Raw genomic sequence first — 21616 nt, 5'->3', positions numbered from 1 at the left:
TGGATTGAGGAAAAGTGATTTGAAAAATCAGGGAAGAATTTGGGAACTGTTTTGGGAAAGATTTATAAATAAGTAGAGGGAGTTTTCTGTGGAACTTATTTAGGGAACATTAATATATTTACATTTTGAGATAGTTAATAGGCCTTTTAGATGTAGAATGTGAGTTCATAAATATCTTAGAAATAGTTTAGATAGTTCAATAATCTCTTAGATATTTAAAAAAAATACTTTATCATTTAAAAATGCATTTCTCTTCATATGTAATATATCTAAATGTTTTTAAGTGATCACAATAATCTTCATCACACTCAGAATTCCATTTGCTTTATTGTTGAACCAGTTTCTTACATTTCTAATATATTCTTCACCATAAACTCCAACCCCTCGAATTTCCATTTATTTCTTGGCTAGCGTGCTACTTCCACCGATTTTCCCAGCACTTTGCACGCTTTTATTTGCATCCATTTCCCCCCAGTGGATTTTCCTCAGCGTGTATATAGATAGATATAAAGCACATATAAGTTGCATATTTCGGTTATAGTTCTTGGATTTTCGCCAACGAATGCGAGAGTGTGTGAAAATAGAAAAGTTTTTCTTTTTTTGGGTTGGTGGAATGCAACATTTCGAGTTTTGCTTTCGCGGTTCTTGTGTTGTTTGCTCTTTTCCAAAATGCTTGTTTGCTTGTTTGTTTGGCTTTCCTAATTTTCTTGGTGCTTGGTGATTTCCGCAGCACTTGCATTTAGTATTTTAAAAAGCATTATACTTTACCAAAATGCCAAAAAACTTTGTCCAAGAGTTGCAATGCAATTGCCGAAGCAAAGAGCAAGTGGGCGGAGTCGATGTTGGCTCATTTTGTTTGGCCAATTTGCCAGTCAGTCGAGTCGAGTCGAGTCAAGTGCTTGTGTGCCAGGAAGTTTCCCGACGTCGTCATTAGGCCAATTGAAAAGTTTTTTCTTATGCCAAATTTCCCTCCAATATGACCCAAATAATGAAGAGCCGGGGCTTGTTGTCGCTCGATTGACTAAAACTTAGTGAAGGACATACCACAATGAAGTGGGGAGAGAGACTCTGGTGTCCTCCATTCACACAATTTAATTAAATTATGATGAAAGTCAGACCAAAGTTGACAAGAGCTTTGAGTTGAGTTTGAAGGGAAATGGAAATTAAGTTGTATAGAAATATGGAAGAGAAGAAAAGTTCATTAAGTGAAAAGAGCAGTCCTATATCTCCTCTATGGAATTTCCATTATTATAACTATAAAATATGAATCCATTTCAATTATCAAATAAAAACAAGAGGTCAAAGGCTGCCTTTGAACAATTTAATCAAGTTTTAATTATGGTTCTATTGTTTTCACAAATCACAATCGTAGATGCTTATTTCAAAACTCCCTTTCATCATTGTCGAGTCCATTAAATTTCTATTATTATGCCAAAAGGACCCCTTTCCAGTCCCAAGGACACTCCTGCCCCATTTAATGTCAGGCCACGGCAATTATTAATTTTAATAAACCTCCCAAGCATTGCCTCCTCTGTGTCTTTCCTTTTTTTCCCCTCTCGAAGCTCCCCAGCTAATGATATAATTTTTCTTCAGTTAACTAATTGAATACATTTGCTGTTAGATACGGGGGCAGGGGAGTGGGGGGCCAAGGAAGTGGAAATGGGCGTGAATGTGGGTGTGGGCGTGGCAAGGTAACTGAAACACATGGCAGAGAATCGCACAAAATGGCAACAAAGATTGTTAATAATGGCAAACAAGCGATGCTACTGAAGTTTCCACTCTTGCCCTGCCACTTGAGCATTGACAGGCGAATTTTCCTGTATCTTAAGAGGGTCTCCTCTTCCTCTTGCCCACTCCCTCCAATTTCCCGACTTTTCCCCGCCCTCAAAGAAGAAGAAGTTAATTTGCAGCGACGGGCACGCAAAATCAAGAAGGGAAATGAGAATGAAGGGAGAAATGAATACGACTATGAAATACCCGATTTTTGGGGGGGTTATTTAATATATATATAAACAATCGGAAATGCATAGAAAATTATGCAATAAAATACATTAAAATATATATTAAAATATGATTATTTAATATATTATTAAAATTAAATTAAATTATATAATTTCTCTTGATACTTCTGGGCTATATTTTAATGGATTTTTTAATATAATAACTTATTATCAACTCTTCCTTTCATTATATTATAGAATCATAACTTATTTTTATATTATTTGCTCGAATACAGTATACCCTAACCCACTAATAGGGTAAAATTACTGGCAAATGGGGAAAAGCTTCTGCTTTTTCGGTTCTTATAAAGGGGGGCCCTATGGAAAAACGCCGGGAAAAGTGTGGGGTAAAATCAAGGAAACCGGGTCGCAGGGAAGTGGTTCGGGAAAAAACCAAGACGAAGACGAGCACACAAAACGACATTCCGCGGCAATCAAAGGGAGAAGGGAGGGCTTTGGTTGGGTTGGGAAAAGCGGAAAAAGGGGGCGGTTTGGTGGGAGAACGCATTACAAATTCCATTACTTTGAGCAGCGAACATGACCTGATTTTTATGTATATGTATGCGTGTCGGTGTCTTCCGTGCATGTGTGTGTGTACGTGTGTGTATCTGTGTGTGGAGATGCTGCGGGAAAGAAATTAGGCAGACGCAAAAAAAGATAGCACGAAGAAACGCTCTACCATTCGCTGATGATGGCAACAGTCTGGCAAAGGTTTTGCACTGCAAAAAAGAAAGCTTTTATTAATGAAATTTAGTTAAATTAATTGGTATTTATATTTATACAGCTTTTTAAATTAATTTTCCATATTTATTTCTTTAATAAGTTCTTTTTATTAATTTTACACTTTAATGTTATAATTTCTTTCACTACACTTGAGCTTCGAGAGTGTGCGTGCGTGCATATTTGAGCCACGTATTGGCCAGGACCTTAGCCCCACTTTTGGCCCACTCCACTCACGCCTCTCGTGGCTTGCTTCCTCACTCCGTCTTAGCCTCCTTCTTGGCCACTTGTCGAGTCACGTAGCAAAAAGTTTTAAGCATTGGCACTTGCGACGTGCAATGGCTGTCCCTCCTTCCCATCCCGCTGCTCCTCCTCCCTCCTTTTTCTTATACTATTTCCACCACTCTCTGCTAACTTCACCCACACCGCTCCCCTCAGTTAGGCAGAATCCGTTGCCGTCTTTTTGGCCAATTTTGGCCATCACAGGACAATAAATTAACACAAAAATGAATGGATACGGGTTGGTACATACACTCTCCTACATAGACACACAGCTCAATCAACTCGGTCTCTCACTCTCCTTCCTTTTCCTTGACTTTTTACGTTAGTAAAGTAGGCCTAAAGGGGCTGGGGCAGAGAGGAGAGAGTGATGAGGAGTGGTGGAAAGTGCAGTGGGTTATTGGCGCACTTTTATGACCAGAAAAATTGCTTGTCGCACGATTCTCTCACTTCTCATGCTTCATTTGCTGGGACCTTCCTTTATATGGCTCTTTTACACTGGGAAAATAACAATAGAACCATATATAAAAGAAAATATATTACCATTTAAATGATTCTGCAAAGTATTAAATATTTTGTGAACTATTTTAATTATGTTAGAGGATTAACCAAACTTTTTCCAAATTAATACCTTAGTTTTCTCTTTATGTGCATTTTCCTTCACTCCTTTTGCAGGACATTTTCACAATGAAAGTGTCACAAGTTGGATGGGCGTGTAACCCAGGGGCAGTTTCGGGTTGGCCGGTTCAAAGTGCACTTTATTCAATTAAAAAGTATCGAGGGAGCTGTGGCAAGTAAGGGGCAGAGCAACAGAGGAGGCCATGGGAAGGGCCCGACATGTAAAATGTTGTAAATGTTTGCCGAAGGCAAATTGTCCAACCAATTATGATTGCCAAGAGAGGGAGAGTGAGGGGAAAGAGGGGGGCAAAGTGGACGCGGACTGGGCCAGGATAAGGATGATGATGATGATGACGATGGTCGGCGGTTTGAGGTTGAGCTGAAAATGTTGAAGGTTTTGCGGATTGTGGGTCGATTGGGCCAAATGTTGAACCACTGAACTGACACAGTTTTTTCCATTCAGCTTAAAGAGGACGAGCAGAAATGAAAGCATTTTATGAGAAAAAAAACTGGTAAAGTAAATAGGTAATGGAAAAGCAATGAGATATTTTAATATATTGTTTGAAAAGGGTTGTTCAACAGAAACATATAGAAGAATAACGAGCTTATAGAGACAGAAATAACTAAAAAATAAGTGTTAGATTGGTTTTATTATTTAGAATTATGATGTATGGGTTTAAATGTGCTTTTAAAGGAATTGGTTATCATTTTATACAGCTTTCTACAGCTGGCATATAAAAAACCTATACAAATATTTGTGTTTTCCTCGATTTATCAACTGTTTCTATACATTATTTAATTTTCCATCTTCAGAAGCATTATTTTCACATTAAAACCTAATATTTTATTCACTGATACCATCTAAAACTGCCGTAGTTTCCACAAATTACCCCTAAAAGCAAGACTTTTGATTTATTTCCCCCACTTACATCACAAGCTTACCATAATTTTCACACCATACAAACATCATATTTTGCCTTTTCTCATGACTCACAACCAAAACACAACTACAGACATATATGGTATATATATATAGAGGACTGAACAAATCATGTGAACTATTATGGCAATTTGCAGATATTAATCAAAGGGGCGTCAGGCAATATGCACACATCATGTCACACACACTCACACCACACACACCACTTGCACATTTTGCATTTTCACATTCATCAAGTATGCAAACGGCAAAACGGGAAACTATAGAATCAGATAGTACCGGAGATTTACGACCTACTTCCATATGCATGACGGCTGCAAAACGCTGCCAAAGTGACTGACTAACTAACCAGAAACTGCAACTCCCCAGCAAAGTCCCGAAAATTTCGCCAAAAAGGACTCGCCGCTGCCTTGACTTGGGTACATATGCAAATGTTCCCTCGGAAGGAAGGATACACTTTGGCAGCTGCCTGCTCCTTTGGCTGCTTGCAATTTGCATTACTCATTTGACACTTTGTCTATCAGGTGCAATCGCAGACAGCGCCCAACACCTGCGAGTCCCAAAAACACACATCACACACACCACACAGAGAAATACAAAACAAAACAAAAAAAGCATATATGAAACCCTTACAGATGAAAATGAAGACGAAGACGAACGCTCCTTGGGAGCAGAAGACGTTGATGAACGACAGCCTCAGAGGCAGCGGCACAGAATGTAATCCTTGAGTGCCAAGGCAACATGCAGACATGCAACTATTATACTAGGAAAAATTAAGGGTTACCTATGGGGAATTATTAGAAAATGAATGGTAGAAAAAATTGAATTATTTGTTTGAAAGATAAGGATCTAGAAAATATAATTAACGTTGAGTAACCAGCCTAAATGATGAAGTAATTGCTGCATAAGTTACTGTAAAGATTGAAAGTCTTTCTTCTGAAACAGGAAGTAGCATTTTTATTAGTTTTTTGTTTATAATGTAAAAATTTGTGTAATCTTTTAGCTTTCTCTAAGTGCAGCGACAGAGATTGTCTGCAAATCGTAAAGGAAGTTATACATATGCTTGATATAAATCTTGAGAGCAACTTTGCTTGTCATGCATAACATGAAACCACTAATTGATGTGAAGGCAGCAGGCTGCCTCAGAGACTTGAGACTTGAGACTACTCAACACCCAAGACTTGCAACTTAAACTCTTAAAAAAAAAAACTGAAGCCAAAAACTGAAGGTTAGCCGAGGAAAGAAGACTTCTGCAAGTCTGCGTTGCATGACTAAACTTTGGGATGCTTTTTCATTATTAATCAACTGCGAAAATTTCACAGTTGCAGTAGAAGTAGCAGTAGCATTTGCCGTTTCAGTATCAGTTACTCACTGTCATGCCAGTAGTAATTAGGGTTAAGTAATTTAATTTTTGTTAAGTTATAAGAAAAGCTTTAAATGTGCCAGGGATTTTCGATAGGGAAAGTGGAGAGTTATTGATAAGGAAAATATATGAGTAATTCCATAGAAAAACATGTGATCTAAATACACATAAAGATAGTGTTTGTGTGTTTAATAAGTTGTTGTTTTAAATACTATTTAATCTAGTTAAAAACATATATCCTCTTAATTTATTAACAATTTCTAATTCGTTTTCTTTTCTATACTTTCAGGTAAGTTTCCTTTCATTTATTCATCTCGAAGCCTACTTCTATGTCCTTCCCCTACTACCACTGGTAAGCCTTTTTAAAAATCATTGTCAAGGACAAAAATGCCGTAACTATAGCCATATAGACCAGTCAACAAACCCATTAGGCTGGCCCCATTTATAACTCTCCACAACGAATGAAGAACATTTGTCGACCAAAACAAAAAAAGAAAAAAATAAAAGAAAACTTCCATTATGACATTTTATTGTCCGTTGTCCCGTCAACCATTTGTGCCGCTCATTGTGGCTGATTCTCGTGGTGGTGTTGTTGCCAGGAGACAATGACTATGACGAGGATGAGGATGACGATGACGATGATGATGGGCAGGCAAAGCCATCAGAGCGAGTCCCAGAATCGTAGGCGAATCCCCCAGCATCCTCAGCAATGTCAAGGAGGACTAGAGGCTGGGGCGGAGTTTTGGCCAGGACATCAACAACAAGCTAATGGTGTAACTGCTGCCAGTTGTTGTTGTTCTTTTGGGCCAACACCAACAACAGAAGCTGTTTTTTTTTTTGTGTTTACACTAAGGAAAAATATCCCTATATTTCTGGAAATCATTTACAAATGAGTTAAGCCTTTAAAAAGGATTTTAAATATCTTATAAAAGGCTTTCAGCTGTTTTCTATATTTTAATCCGCTCTTTAGGCATTGTTTTATTACTACAAATACTCTTAGAATTTCTCCGAATTTATTTAATATTTTTTCTCTGTGTACACCTACACCTACACTCAACTTTCTATTCCCTTCTATGGCTTCTATTCGCTTGTTCTCTGTTTGTTTTGGTTTTTCCTGTCGCTCGGTTCTCAGCTCTGTTGATGTCCTGACAATGGCGTTGATAATTATTATTAGTTTTATTATGTAACTTTAACGCTAGTTCGGGGACTTGTCTCTCGTCTAACGCGACCTTTGAGAGGAAAATTGGTTGGGAAAAACTATGGGGAAGGAAGGAAAACGAGCATCAGGACTCTCTTTTTCTATTTGCTTAAAGTGAAATACTACACGAGAATTTTGTGTAAAAGTTTGCCTTTTGCCAACTGAGATGATGGACAAATGCTTTTGTTTGCTAATTAGAGAAATTTTACAAATAATACATTGTAGAGGTTTTGAAGAGGGAGAAGACACAAAAAAGACAAGGAGATTTCCAGACAAATAAAAGTTATTTCAATTGCACTTAACGGGCATTAAGATTTTCAAGTCTTTTGCTTTGTAATTTAAAAAGTGATTTCTTTTGCATTCCAAGAAGAAGTTTAAATAGTGATTTTCTGAAGAATTTAATTGCAAAATAAATAATGAAAAGAAATCTTTTCATATAATTAATGACAAAATGTAAGATATATATTTATTTCCACCCAGATAACTGCACATAATAATTGGCACCTTATTAGGAACTTTCTTTCAATAAAAAAATCTTGCTTTAATTATATCTTGCACATCTTATTGTTGATTATTCTTTGACTTGTTAAGAAAGTTTTTATGTTGTTTTCATATAAACTTTTATTCTTTTACCAGTTAAAAAGGAAATTCAACGATTTCACAAAACAAATCTTTGGCAAAGCCAAAAGAAGTTGTGTTGACTTCAACTACCACGGCAGGAAGTTTTCCTGCTTGTTTAAAGAAAATAAGGAAAACTTCTTAAGAATATATATTCCGACTTTTCCACCCAGTCTCAATTTCTCCCTTTATGCCTTTAGCTTAATTAAATAAAATGCAATTTAAAACCGTTCATTGTGCAATCGCTGCCTTTTCTTGTTTGAACAAAGACTTCTTCTGGCTGCGGGCCCCCCTTAACAACCTGAAAAACAACACCCATGTGTGTGAGTGTGTGGTAAGAAGAAGAAGCAGTGTAGGCAGCTCTAAGGATGCAATGTAAAATAGAAGTTAAAAAAGGGAAGAAAAAGGAAGCAATTCAGGGTGGGAAGTGGTTTTCCTTAGCCTTAACCTTAAGTTATATGGGAAGAAAAATTAAGTATTAGTTGGGAAATATAGTTTTTAAAGAGGTTTAAACTATTAGAATTTAAAATATATATATTTTTATTATTTTAAAAATATTTTATGATATTATTTTGTAGCTCTTATAAATATATAGAAATTTCGAATTAGCTGGGAATTCCCATAAAAATTCCTTAAACCTTGCTTTGCAGCTGAAAAATGCTTAAAGATTATTATTTATTTATAACATTTTATTAAATTTCAATATAGAATTTTAGAAAATGTTTAAAAGCAAGCAAACGTTGCAAGCATTTTCTTAATTGTATTAAAATTTAAAGGGTTAACAATCTTTTAGCCTGCCCTCTTGGGTGGAAGGCAAGAACTCTCGCTCACACATGAGCTGATTACAACCACGTTTGGGCGATGATGATGATGATGATGTTATTGTTGATGATGATGATGTTGTTGATGATGATGTAGGCAGGGTGCCACGCCCCCAGCGACTGGCCTTTGCTTACTGCCCACTTTTTCCCTGTCTGCAATGCAGCGTCTTAAGCAACTTGCGCGGTCGTTTAACTTTGTGCGGCAGCGATTAAATTTCCAAGTTCTTGGACCTCGTTTTTCCTCAGTCTCGGTTTTCCCCCTGCCCTTGGAGCTCTCCATTTGAGTAATTCTCTCCACTGGTGCTCCTTATCATGTGTTTACTATACTGCGAAAAAGGTATAAGTGGGCATACAGAAGGCGAAGAATGCAGTTGCAGTATGGAGACAAGGGGAATTGCACTAAGCGCATTAATTGAATTGTAATTGCCGACGTTGTAGTACTTGCTTTTCTTATATTTTATTTTTACTTATTCATTCTTTTATTTTCCAACTGCAATCTCAAACTTAAGGTGCTTTCATTGTCGTTGTGTCACCCATTTTGGGAGTTTGGAATGAGATTCGCCGGTTGCCTGTGCCTGTCTGCCACTCAACTGGTTCTGGTTTACCCACATCCACATATTCACTCGTTCAGCTCGGTTCCTGTCCCCTTTTCCTCGGCTTTTCCTGTGACTTGGCCCCGTCACAAGCTCTGAGTTTTCCAAGCTGTGTGTGTGTTACCAACAACAGCAGCATGCCAAGCATTTGGCCAATGCAGTTGCTGATTTGTGATTTCCAGGGTAGCATTATTTTTGTGGGGGTATTACACCCGCAGTTTGTAGAATGTTTATAGAAAATGGAGTCAATGCAAATTGATGCTGTAATCTTAATATGTTGACTACGCTTTATAGTAAGAACAATGTTTTTCCTAGAAATTGACCTTATTTGTTTTTATTTAATATGAAAATTGTTATCAGAAAAGTTAAAATAAGAAAATTCTTATCAATAAAAAGTTTTAATGACTCGAGGAACAATCAGCATTGAGCACACAGAACACATATTACATTATAGCTGTAGCAATTAAATTCAGATCAGTTTCAATTTGACTGTGGAACACTTAACAAGTTTAAAATAATGAAATCGAAAGTCGTTGCGCTGATTGTATTCTTAAAGATTCTACATATAAGTGTAGCAGATTCGGTGGAAGTATCCTTAAATAAAACAACAATTTCCCCAGAGATTTTCATCGATTATATTCATCTGTTGGTTAATACCACCAATCAACTTCAGAATAAAGTGAACTCATTGGACTCCTCCAACAAGATCTTAGGTGATCAATTGGCTAATGCTGAAAGTAAAATCATTAACGACACATCGATTATTATATCCAAAGATCAAGAAATTAAGGATCAACAAGAAGAGATACAGAAACGAGATGATCAGGTTAAAGACCAAAGTGAACAGCTTCAACTACTGGATGAGCAAATCAAAGAGAAAAATGCAGAACTAACAGAAAGGGAAGAAAATCTCAATGATATGACGAGAGTTAATCGTGAATTGGAATATGTGTTAAATGTATGCGAAGATCAAATTAAGAAAAAAATTAATCTAATCGAAATTAAGAACAACCAAACTAAGCAGGCAAATGAACTCCTTAAAAAACAGGATGAACAAATGAACACTAAAAGTGTCGAGTTAAGAGAAAAGGAAGAAAAAGTAAATAATATGACGGATATTATTCTGAATTTGCAGAGTCAACTAGACAAGGAAATTCATTCTTATCGGAATCAGATCGAGAACAAGGGTTATGAAATAAGTAATCTAACTTACCGAATAGAGTCTAAAAATTTGGAAATATTTAATATGACGGAAAGTATTGACAGTTTAAGGCAAAAATTAGATAAAGCTGAAACTCAAATCAGACAGAAATCCGAACTAATAAACCTAAAAGATGAAGAACTAAAGACACAGGATAAACAGCTCAAGACACAGGAAGAACAGCTCAGGATAAACCATGAAGAATTAAGTAAACGAAATGAAGAAATTAATAAACAAAATGAACAATTAAAAATACACAATGACCAGTTAATGAAGGATCGTGAACAGCTGAAGCTAAAAGATGAGCTCTTGGTTAGCAAAAACGATGAGTTAACTTTCAAAGATAGAGAGCTTAGAGAGAGCTTCATTAAGATCAACTCTCTTGAATACGATGTCAAGGCGCTTACATCTGACTTATCGGATAGAACAGATCAGATTTCAATTTGCTCAACATACCAAATGTGTCCCAAAGGCCTCCGAAGTGGTATTTTCAGCATACAATTACCCGGAAAGGACACATTTGAAACACAATGCACTACATCTGGATGGATGACCATCCAAAAGCGAGTCGATGGCAGTGAAAACTTCAATCGCAGTTGGACTTCTTACAAGGAAGGATTCGGTAACGCAAATGGAGACTTTTTCATTGGCCTAGAGAGGCTGCACCAACTTACAAAGAGCATGCCCCATGAACTTCTCATTGAGCTTAAAGATAAATCAGGAAATTATACTTATGCTCGTTATGATGACTTTCAAATTGGCAACGAAGAAGAATCGTATTACCTTAAATCATTGGGAAACTTTAATGGAACTACCTTGGATGGTTTAGGTACTAACTTAAATATGAAGTTCTCTACTTATGATCGGGATAATGATATGCTGGGTAGTAATTGTGCAAAACGTCTTAATGGTGCTTGGTGGTATAATAAATGCGGCAACAGGTATTTAGAATATTTTGAAACATTTTTCTTGAAAAGTAAATTTTAACTGTGGTAATTTTTGCAGTTCACTCAATGGCAGATATTATAAAAATGGAGGAAACGTTGCTGATGGCATTTTCTGGCCAATTTTTGTGGGTGGCAAATGGAAAAACAATATTTCATATACCTTTGTTGAAATGATGATTAAACCGAAAAATTCAACTTTGAATGCTTTAGAGAGAGATTTTATTTATGGCTAAAATAAATTAAAATGAATACCAAATACCAATTTATTTGCTATATTTCTATTATTTACATACAATATGGTTTTTTCTTAAATTCTTAGTTTAACAATAATGTTGTACAGTTTTTTTTTTTTTCTAATAAAATGTTTTTACTGTAAAGAAAAATGAAAAGAAATAGAAGCTTATTCTAGTTATATTTAATTTTAAATAATTTTAAATGGTTCTTCAATTGAGATTTCCTTTAGAGAATTTTAATCATACTATTCCCTATTCCCTACCCCTTTCGTTTTTCTAGGGTATCTGGTGATGGCCACATAAATCTCAATTTCAATTGTGCATTCCAAACACTTCTTGTTGTTCTTGTTCCCCTCTGCGTTTATTTTTGTTGTTCCCGCCTGTGTTCGGGTTCTGGATTCTCAGTTTTCTCGGTTGGCGTTGGCCGCCCTTTCGGTTCGTTTTGTGTTTGCACCGGGCTCTGTGTGTGTGTTGTTGTGGCATGGCCCTTTCCCTTTCCCTGTGCAACACCTCCCCCTGATCACACTCCCGTTTGACTGGCTTAAAGGACGCTGAAGGTGAACAACTGCAACTGAAACTGGTTTTCCCACCACAACAGCTCCCCCAGCTCTCTACCCCTTGCCCCACCTCTTTTCCTGTGTAGTAACTTTGGGGCAGCAGGCAAACAAAATGTTTGCAGTTGCATTCACTGATTAGAACGTGGCAAGTTAAGCAGTTTCTGTCTCCCCCCCCCATTCTCTCTGGGACAGCTTACATAAATTCACGTCACTCATACGCCACGTGGGCTCAGTTCAGTATCGCATTGGTGTTGCCTTGTTCTCGCTTTTCCAACTGCAATGGTTTTCTTTTGTCGTGCACTGCAGAAATATTTCTTGGAGATCCATTAGATATTGGGACACTGAAAGAAAGGAAAAGTGAATTTTACAGAAATAATTCTCGTAGAACTATGAAAATGTTAAAAACATTCGGGATTCTTTTAAATAATATAAGAAAGGAGAGTTCAAAGATATGTTAAGACCAGAAATCGAGGAGTTCTAAAATCCTATAAAAGGTTTATCAACATTAAAAGAGATTTGAATAGTTTAAAGACTAATATTTCTTTGTGCTCCTTTTTGCATATTTTTCTTTGGATATTTTCTTTCTTGCCCATCCTTTTGCTATATCAATTTTCCCTTTTGGTTCAATCAATTTATGAGCGCTGCTACGCGCTCGACTGCCGCCATTTGGTGCATTACTCACGTACTTTTATTGGCCCCTAACGATGGACACGCCTCCCACGCCAAGGGCCGCCCATCGTTTAAGCCATTTAACCCGTTTTAACCCTTTTGTGCATTTGCGAGGAAAAGAGAGTTTTTAATTTTCTCAGCGCCTGCCAGGATCGCCATGGTTGCATGTCGTCCTGCCTTCATGTACTTCTTTTTTTCTGTAGTTTTTCCCCCCATTGTTGATTGGATTGTGTGTGTGTGTCGGTCAGTGAAAATTCTCAGGATGCACATAAAGGGGGGGAAAATAAAGGAAAATGAAGAAATATTTACACCTTTCATCTTCTGCGATGTTGCTGCAGCTGCTTAATTAAGTTCTTGCCACAATTGCCACAAAACGAACTGGCAATAAATGAAATGCCTTTTGCAATTAAATCAAATTCAAGGATTTCTCAATGATTTTGCATTGATGACATCATCGGAGTTTGCTTTGTAATTAGCCTGAAGTAACTTCATTAAATCTCTGCCAGACTTAATCAACCTGAAACTCAATAACATTGAAAACTATGCAAACACCCGCTGTTTAAAACTCTCGGCCCAAAAATTCATTAGTTTAGCTTGTTTGTTTTGGGTTTGTTCTCGAATTTCCATTAATCAAAGTCAAACGACACACATGAGATATATTCCAAGAAATGGCTTAAATGTGCTTCCAATTAAAACTAACAAAACGGAAGCAAGGCAGATAGGCGGCTAATAAATTTCATAAGTCGTAGAAATACACATAATTTTCTGGCCAAGTTTTTTGGGTTAGCCAAGCCAAGAAGCAAAATAAATAAATAAATAAATAAACAACTGCAGTTTTTAGTTTTCAGCCCCCCAAGCTCTCCCTGTTGGTTATGAACAAAAAAGATTTGCGAGCCACAAAAGTTGCAGCTTCAATCGAAAAGTAAACAAAATGGAAAATGGAAAATGCAAAATGGAAAATGGAGAATGTTTGAGGCAAAAACACTGTGGGAGTTTGCCTATAGATAGCCAGAAAGGAAGTTCATTTCCTTGGAAGGACTTCTCGGCTGCAACTCTCCAGCCAAAACTCTTTTGTCTAATTATGCAAATTTTAAAGTGAACACGAAGTTGCCCCAACTTTACACTAGTCCACAAGAAGACCCCAAAAAACAAAGTTGGCCATCAAATTAGTTTGTGAAAATTCTGTTTGCAGATCTTTGCAGGCAATTAAATTACATTCTATATATAGATAAAAAAATCCTCTATTAAACTTTGTCAAATTAGCTTGTGCAAAAATTTTGTTTGTCTGCATAATTAAATTGTTCTAAAATTTGCAGTCAGAAATTTGTTTTTAGATTTTCTCACCCAAAAAGGGGTTTAATTAGTTTTCCGCAATTTGTTTGGTTATGCATTTTATGGAAATTTATGAAAAGGTTGTAAAATTAGTTATATGCGTGTGTAATATATGAAATTAACCTTTATGTTTTGTGTCTTTTAATATTATCATCCTTGTTATAAAGAAAAGTATAACCTATTAATGAATTTTCCTATTTAATTTATATATTTCCATTACCATAGTGCTTAATTTTTCTATGAATTCTGATAGAGCATATATTAGCACTCGAAAGGCACTTGAGACACTCATCAAGTGTCACCCTCATACTATTTTCCTATTTTCCACCGTATTTTTTTTTTCACATATTTAATTCCACTCGAGAGTTGTGCCCTCAAATTAGTTTTGTGCAAATGAAAACTATCTGTTGGATTGCGGGGCAATTAAAGCACTTGAGACATTCTGATTTCCGTTCTTGCATTTTATTCCCATTCAATTCGATGTACAAACACACACAGCCTCATGTGTGTGTGTGGTTCTTCCTATTTTTCATCTGTGGCCCCTCCAAAATCATCAGCATCTGCCACATGCCCCCACACTGGCCTCCATTAAATGCTTGTGCGTGCTGTTTGTTTGCTTTAATTCTGTTCCGTTTTTGTTTTCTTTTCTTTTTTGGGCAAAGCTGTAAATTGGTTCTCACTCTTGGTGATGGAGAAAAAAAGTGAAACGACTATGAGATACCATAGAAAGAGGAAAATATCAATAATCATATACTATAATGATTACAAAAGAAATTTACAAGTCTATCTCAAGGATGTCTCATGTTTATTTTGAATATATTTCAATATATTAAAATATATTTCATAGAGACGGTTAAAAATGTTACCAATTTGTGAAATTTAATATCATAATTGATCAGAAAACATAGATAAAGTCTAATGCTTCGATATCATTATAATAATTCTTAAAGATAGCAGGAGAATAAAATGTTTGTAATGCTTTCTCAACTTTATCTTCTTCCCTCTTTACTTTTAAAATTGCATAATTTAATTAAACAAGTTTAGTTTTAGCTTTATATTATAGCTCTATTTTATATCAAACTGAATTTTCTACATTTCGGAAATTGATTTACGAGTTAGATATCCCCTTTCCGTCTACGATTACTGAGCATAAAAGGCCAAGTTGATGACTCAAAAATGTTTATAGACCTTTTTAGTGGAATCGAGAACGCTTTGCATTTTATGCGACTTTTTTCATTTGTTTTTCTTTTGGCGTTGCCTTTTTTTTCTCTTTTCATTGCAATAAAAGTGCAGGGCAGAATTGAATGAAAGTGAGACCGGAAGTTAGTGCTTCGCTCATTGTTGATTGCGGGAATACGAGTGTATTGCCATATGAAATGGGAATTTGGGGGGCTTTGAAAGAGCGGAACAGGGGCAGTTCATGGTCGATTGGTTTATTTGAGAGGGAAATGTTGGGCTGGAGAAGGAACCATCGCTCTTTGAAGGGGCAGGAAATCAATGTGCAGAGTATTCCGAATGTTATGACATTATAAAGCCGCTTTTGTATCGAAGAGGGGAATTTTTAATTATCCTAAAGATTGAGTTGCTTCAGTTTAATGATCTTGATCTATACTTTATTTATTCTGTTAAAGTGTGAAGTCTAAGGGGATAAGGTTTATGAAACTTTATTATAATTATACCAAAGTTATCTAAGAACTTTCCAAAATAACAAACAAATAACATAGAATTTGTTTAAATATGTATAGGTCTTTACAGCTTCGTTTTACTTTTGATTACCATCCCTTTATTCAACATTTAAATACTGATAAATATATTTTCAATCAACCTTTTTATTATTTGTATTTTTTTAATCCAATCGGTTTGCCTTTAATTGGTTTAAATATATATTTCCCACACACATATATTTAAATCCGATTTAACGCCCCACCACCATCCGTTTTCCCTTTTCGCTCTGCAGGAAATTGTCAATTTCCTTCCTCATCTCTGGGAAAACCCGTAACTAAACCACAACAAACACACAAGCAAACAATATTTAGCATATTTATTTGGCTGACATAAACATGAATTATTATTGCGGTTTTATGGGTAGAGGAAGGACGACTTTTTGGGGGAGAGGTCAACTTTGTCCACAACTTTTTGGTCCTTAATCCATCTCATTAGCAAATATGTATATTTTATATGTATATATATTTAAGGGGAAAAGTCCAAGTGGAACGTGTGGGAAATTGCAGCTCAGTTTCGTCCTCCCAAAAAGGGAGGACCAAATCCTGTTGAAAAGAGAGAAGGATTACGAGGGGAGGTAATTGCATTTAGTTTTACCAGAGCTCAGAGCCCGTCCTCTCTTTCTGGTTGTGCCCCAATTTCTCACTTATTTGTAGTTATTTAAGTTTATTGATTTTATGGAACCACAAAAATTACACACAGAGAAAGGGATTCAATTTTAAAAATCTCTCGTAACACTTTATTCAAGCTTGCTCTGCTTTTTGTGTGTTTTTGACGTATAATTGGGTCTTGCTTTCGTTTTATTAAATTAAACAGACTACTTCTCGTTTCTGGTAGAAGATAGAATAAAGGAAAAAGAGTCAGTAAATCCAAAATCTAAATAAGAATAAATATGGAGACCCTTTCAGCTGACAAACTGCAGCCTTATCACGAATATATTGTCGAAGATCCTCCCCAGATCGAGGTTAATTGTCAGATTCTTGAAACTCAAGATGAATCTGTTGAAACTGGAATAGATGCGGTCAATGATCGGGTTGCAGATGGATCAGGCGAAGAACCATCTCTCCTCACCATCGAATACTACCAGCAGTACTTCAATGTGGACACCTTCATGGTCCTTAATCGCATCCTTAACTCGATGATGCCCAAGCGGGCGAAGAGCAATTACCTTCGTATGGAAATCAGCGAGAATCCAGATCTATATGGTCCCTTTTGGATCGGAGTCACCCTGATCTTCTCGATAGCCATTAGTGGAAATTTATTCAGTTACTTGCAATATGCCAGGAATGACTACCAATGGCATTATAACTTCAAATTGGTATCGTATGCAGCCACCTGTATCTTTATCTATGCCATTCTGTTGCCTGTTGTTCTTTGGGCCATGTTCAAATACAGCCTAAAGCCAGTGGATTCTGTGGAAATTAATAGTGGCAGCTATACCCCAACTCTGATATCGCTCTTGTGCATTTATGGCTATAGTTTGGCTATATATATACCCGTTTCCATTCTCTGTGTGATCAATATATCGATGCTAAAGTGGCTACTGGTGACCCTTGCGGCTTTGCTTTCGGGATTTGTATTGATTGATGTTATGAAGCCGGCTTTAAGGAACTCAAAGTACTCAAGATTTCTTATATTTGGAATACTGAGTGCTCATCTTATAGTATCTGCTGGATTTCTGATGTATTTCTTTCAAAGTTACCAGGAGTCTTCGGTGACTACAACAGTTACCAAGACAGTGCCTGAAAATCATTAAGGCACTCACAATATTATTAAAGATATGTAAATATATATAATTGCAACATTTTTTCCCCGCGTGTAAGCATAAAATAAAACAAGAAGAGTATGTGGATTTGGGGCAAACATTTTGCAAATGTTTTCATTAGCCAAACTTTGATTACATGCTAAGCTTCGGTTAGTCCTTCGTCCCTTCCCTTATAAACTTTTTGGCCGCATTTATTATTTAAATGATTTTATGTGCTCCACCCTCACACACACATGTGTGTGTGTACTTGTGATAAAAAGGGGAAGGGGTCCAAGGATTGATGGTTAGTCACTTCAAAAGTCAATTAAGTTGGCCAGTCCATTTTGCCCGAGACCCCCAAAAAATACATTCACACACACACACGCCCCCCCAAATTGATTGGCCCAGCATCCTTTATGGAAGTGAGAAGGAGGTAGCAGCAGCTTATTTTTCCTCTGTCCTTAATCCGTTTCGATTTCAAATAAAATTCATTCGGAATGCTGAAAGTTTTTCTTCAGGCTAGAGTGGCATAGAGAAGGGGCAACGGCACGTCGTTTTCCATTAAATTTACCTACGCAAAGTAAGAAATAAAATGTCAACAAAAACAACATGGGGGAAAAGAAGATTTACTTTTTGTTGAGTTGCTGAGAAAACTGTGCTGCGGGGAAAGCGAGAAAAGCTGCATGAGAACACGCAGGTAAACCGGAAGAAAATTAAAAGGAATTTAGTTTACTTACCGATGTTTTAAATAATTTAAATTTAATTTAATTTAATTTAGTTCCAAATTAAGGTATATTTTTTAGTTAAAATATTGTTTTCAAAACCATTAAAGGTCTTTTAAAGGAACTAACTTTCTGATGCCAAGCCTTTTCAGCTTTCAATTGAATTAAAGTATCGTATCAGATATCGATCATAAATAAACTAAAATAAAAATGAGTAAAATTTTTGAATTTTTTGAATCCATTTTTTTATGGCAATTTTGTCGAAAAATCAAAAGTTTTAAAATCTCATAAGTAAGACAAAAATGCATTTATTTTAATTCGGAAAACTTTCCTATGTTACTTTTTATTAGGGAAATAAATTTGCATTCTCAATTTAACTTTTTAAATAATTTAAATTTTTATTAAATTTTTGGACAATTTTAATGATGTAACCCCTTAAAAAATTTTGAAAAAAATTTTGAAAATATATTTTTTTACCAGACATGACTAGATCGATTCGGCTTTTCATGCTGATCAAGAATATGTATGATTTGTAGGGTCGGAAATGACTCCTTCACAGTTTTTTAAGCTTCGGACTGAACTGCAATACCCTACGGAGGTATAAAAATATATCCTAGATTTGATTTCTTCCACTCTTGATAAATTCTATCTGAGCGTCAATTTTTCTCAGTGTCTGCCAACTTTTCTTCATTTCCAGTTCAAAACACAGGAATATAGGAATAAAAACCAGAAGAAACTGGTAGTTGGCAGCGTGAATCGGCTGGGGTTCACACGGCGTATGCGTAACTTTTATAAGGACACCCTCAAACTCGTACAAACACACTCACACCCCACTAACACACACACACACACACACACACACACACACACACACACACACACTGGAGTCCAAAGTCCAGAGAGACCCTCACGTGCCAGTGCAACACTGGAGATAAAAAGCAAAAGTTAAAACCATTTCACACGCAATTTTTAGCCTACTGTTGTTTGCACAGCCTTGTGACTGTGACTGTTGCTTTGCCTTTTTGGTCACCCGGGGGAAAAGTCAGGTAGCAGCGCGGTATTCATGAGGAAAACAAGAAGCAGGAAAAGCTATCCTGAGGGGGGACGGAGCAGGACTCCTCTGAGTGGGCGAAAGAGTGCGTGTCTCGGCAGCCTAAACAAATGCAACACTTTTGGGCCCAAAACAAGGCTTCCCAAGGCCCAAACTCCACCTCCACCGCCCTCTCTATGACTACAAAATTTATATATTTCCTCGCATGGCAGGCAGCCGCAAAAGTTTTTCCAGGTGCGGTTTTTGCGGTACGGTTTTTCAGGCCTTAGGGCGATCCAAATGCAAATTAGCCAGGGTTCGGGTAATTGAAATGGACGGAGAGGACAGACGCGTGAGGTGGGGTCCTGCTAAAAAGTCAGGTCGGTGGAAATGATTGATATTTTCCCTTTTTTTCTGCGAGCTGATAAGGGTTTTCTCGATAGAGTGTAAGGGGTGTGGAAAACGGTTGCAAGGGTTTGACAAGTTTACTTGACTTTTGATGCGTGGAAAAGTTTTTTAGGGGGAAAATAATAAATGTTTTGCAATCTAAAATCAATGTAGAATATAATTTTCAAAAAGGTAACTAGCCAATTTCTTAATTTTTTATAATACATAATTTAAATTTACATAAAGTAATTAGAAAATTCCCTTAAAATTATGTTAATTATTCAAAAAGAAAAATTGTTTTGCTTAGTAAATGTCTTCCCAAAGTTCAACTTAATGCCATCTTGATGAACCCACTTAAGAAATCACCCCGATAAACCTTAACCTATCCCTAACTAAGACAAGTGGGTGTAATCCCTTTTATTTTATCTTTGCCTTCGTATTTTATTTCTCTTTTTCCAAAGGCATTAAACAGTTGTTACCTTTTTTTATTGCCAACAAAAGGTTCGCAATCAAATGGAGAACTCGAGATACCAAAAAACCTAATCAAATTTTTGTTTGGTGAGTCTTCTCTGGATTTTTGCTCTGCAAATTCGCTCGCTGGGGAATTTCGCAGAGAAAAGAAAAGGGAGAAAAGATGCCACAAAGAGAGAGAGAGATAGAGCGAGGCTGACTTCTCTGCTTCGATATTTCCCAGGCTTTTAATAACTGAACAAGCCGCTCATTAATAATTTAAAATAGAGCACCAAAATATGCGATTGCCCCAATGGCCCCGGTCTTTGGTACCCAAACTTGGGTCCCACAAACTTTGTGGATGCCTTTGCACTTGTCTCTCTCTCTCTTGGGGTATCTTCCTCTCTCTCTCTCTCAGTATCTCTGGCTGTGTTTCCCCATCGCTCTCTATCTCTCTCTCTCTGAGCGTATCGATGATTCATGCTTTTTGGTGCTTCGGTTGCTGCACAAAAAACAATGGCTGTTGCTGTTTCTTAAATAATATAAAAATATATATGTATGAACGTGTATATTTTTGCCAACACTTCCTTGTCTCAAAAAGCAGAATAAGCATTTTTCTCTTTCTTCTCTTAGCTTGTTTTCTCTTCTTTTCATTTGTTTTCTTTTTTTATTTGTTTACTTTTAGTTTTTTCTTGGGGGGTTTTGCTTTGGGTCGCTGAATAAGCTTTTTGTTTGGTACAAAAAAAATTGGTTGTAAATAAGTTTTATTTTTTATTCAGAGTAAAATATTTCAGTTATGAAATTTTAAAATTAATAAATGACATTTTAAAGGACTTAATTAAAAAAAAAAAAATCAATCATAAATATATGGACTACTGATGAAGACTTGTATATAATATTATCAAATAATAATATAAATAATTAAAAAACATATAGGTATTTAAATACAATTTTTTGTTTCCATTAGTGTCCTCGTTGTTTTTTCTCTCTGTATTTGTTTGTGACGTAAGCCGAGTGAAGCGTATTAAACCGGAACGCAAAGCTCGTCTTCAGCTGTTCAAACTTTGCCGGCTGCGCTTCAACTTGTTTTTCTTTTGTGCCTTTTTTGCTTGAATGAAATTTCATAGTAGTGGAAAATTGACAAGGAAAACTCACCACGACGTCGCAGCTGGCGTCGCTGCTGTTGCTGCAATTTCCCCACAGCAAAGTTGCCAAGAAATTGTGTGGCTGACGCTGCTGTGTTGCTGATACAATGTTGCTAGTGCAGCAGCTGTTGCAGATTGCAGCTGCTTGTAAAATATTTAAAAAATATTTATTAAATTGCCAGGCATTAAATTAGTAATTTAACTAATTTTTATTAAAATTATTATCAATTTCCTTGTACATTTTACAACATAAAACTCACTTTCAGTTCAGGTTGAAAGCAGGTTCGAAGCTTCGTTCATACCCTCGAACTTCGAACATCGAACAAG

General features: G+C 36.4%; 3 protein-coding genes across 10 annotated transcripts in view; all 3 read left to right on the top strand.

Moving 5' to 3' along the window:
• Positions 1–21616, top strand: part of Eip63E (cyclin dependent kinase Eip63E) — a 109044-nt gene that overhangs the window by 17765 nt on the left and 69663 nt on the right. The gene's annotated exons all lie outside the window — the stretch shown is intronic.
• On the top strand, positions 6311–11554 carry LOC147643430 (uncharacterized). Its single transcript, XM_086834590.1, has one exon. It carries the CDS (start codon positions 9668–9670, stop codon positions 11336–11338), a length of 1671 nt encoding a protein of 556 aa, XP_086690716.1. The 5' UTR covers positions 6311–9667; the 3' UTR covers positions 11339–11554.
• Positions 11645–20442, top strand: LOC110177616 (protein YIPF1-like). The gene has a single exon (XM_086834616.1). It carries the CDS (start codon positions 16704–16706, stop codon positions 17565–17567), a length of 864 nt encoding a protein of 287 aa, XP_086690742.1. The 5' UTR covers positions 11645–16703; the 3' UTR covers positions 17568–20442.

The sequence above is a fragment of the Drosophila serrata genome, unplaced genomic scaffold (assembly GCF_035046125.1).
Source record: "Drosophila serrata isolate PLE 108 unplaced genomic scaffold, ASM3504612v1 contig_273, whole genome shotgun sequence".
Lineage (NCBI taxonomy): Eukaryota > Metazoa > Arthropoda > Insecta > Diptera > Drosophilidae > Drosophila > Drosophila serrata.
Note: the sequence above shows the minus strand (reverse complement) of the source record. Positions and strands in the feature narration are given on the sequence as shown.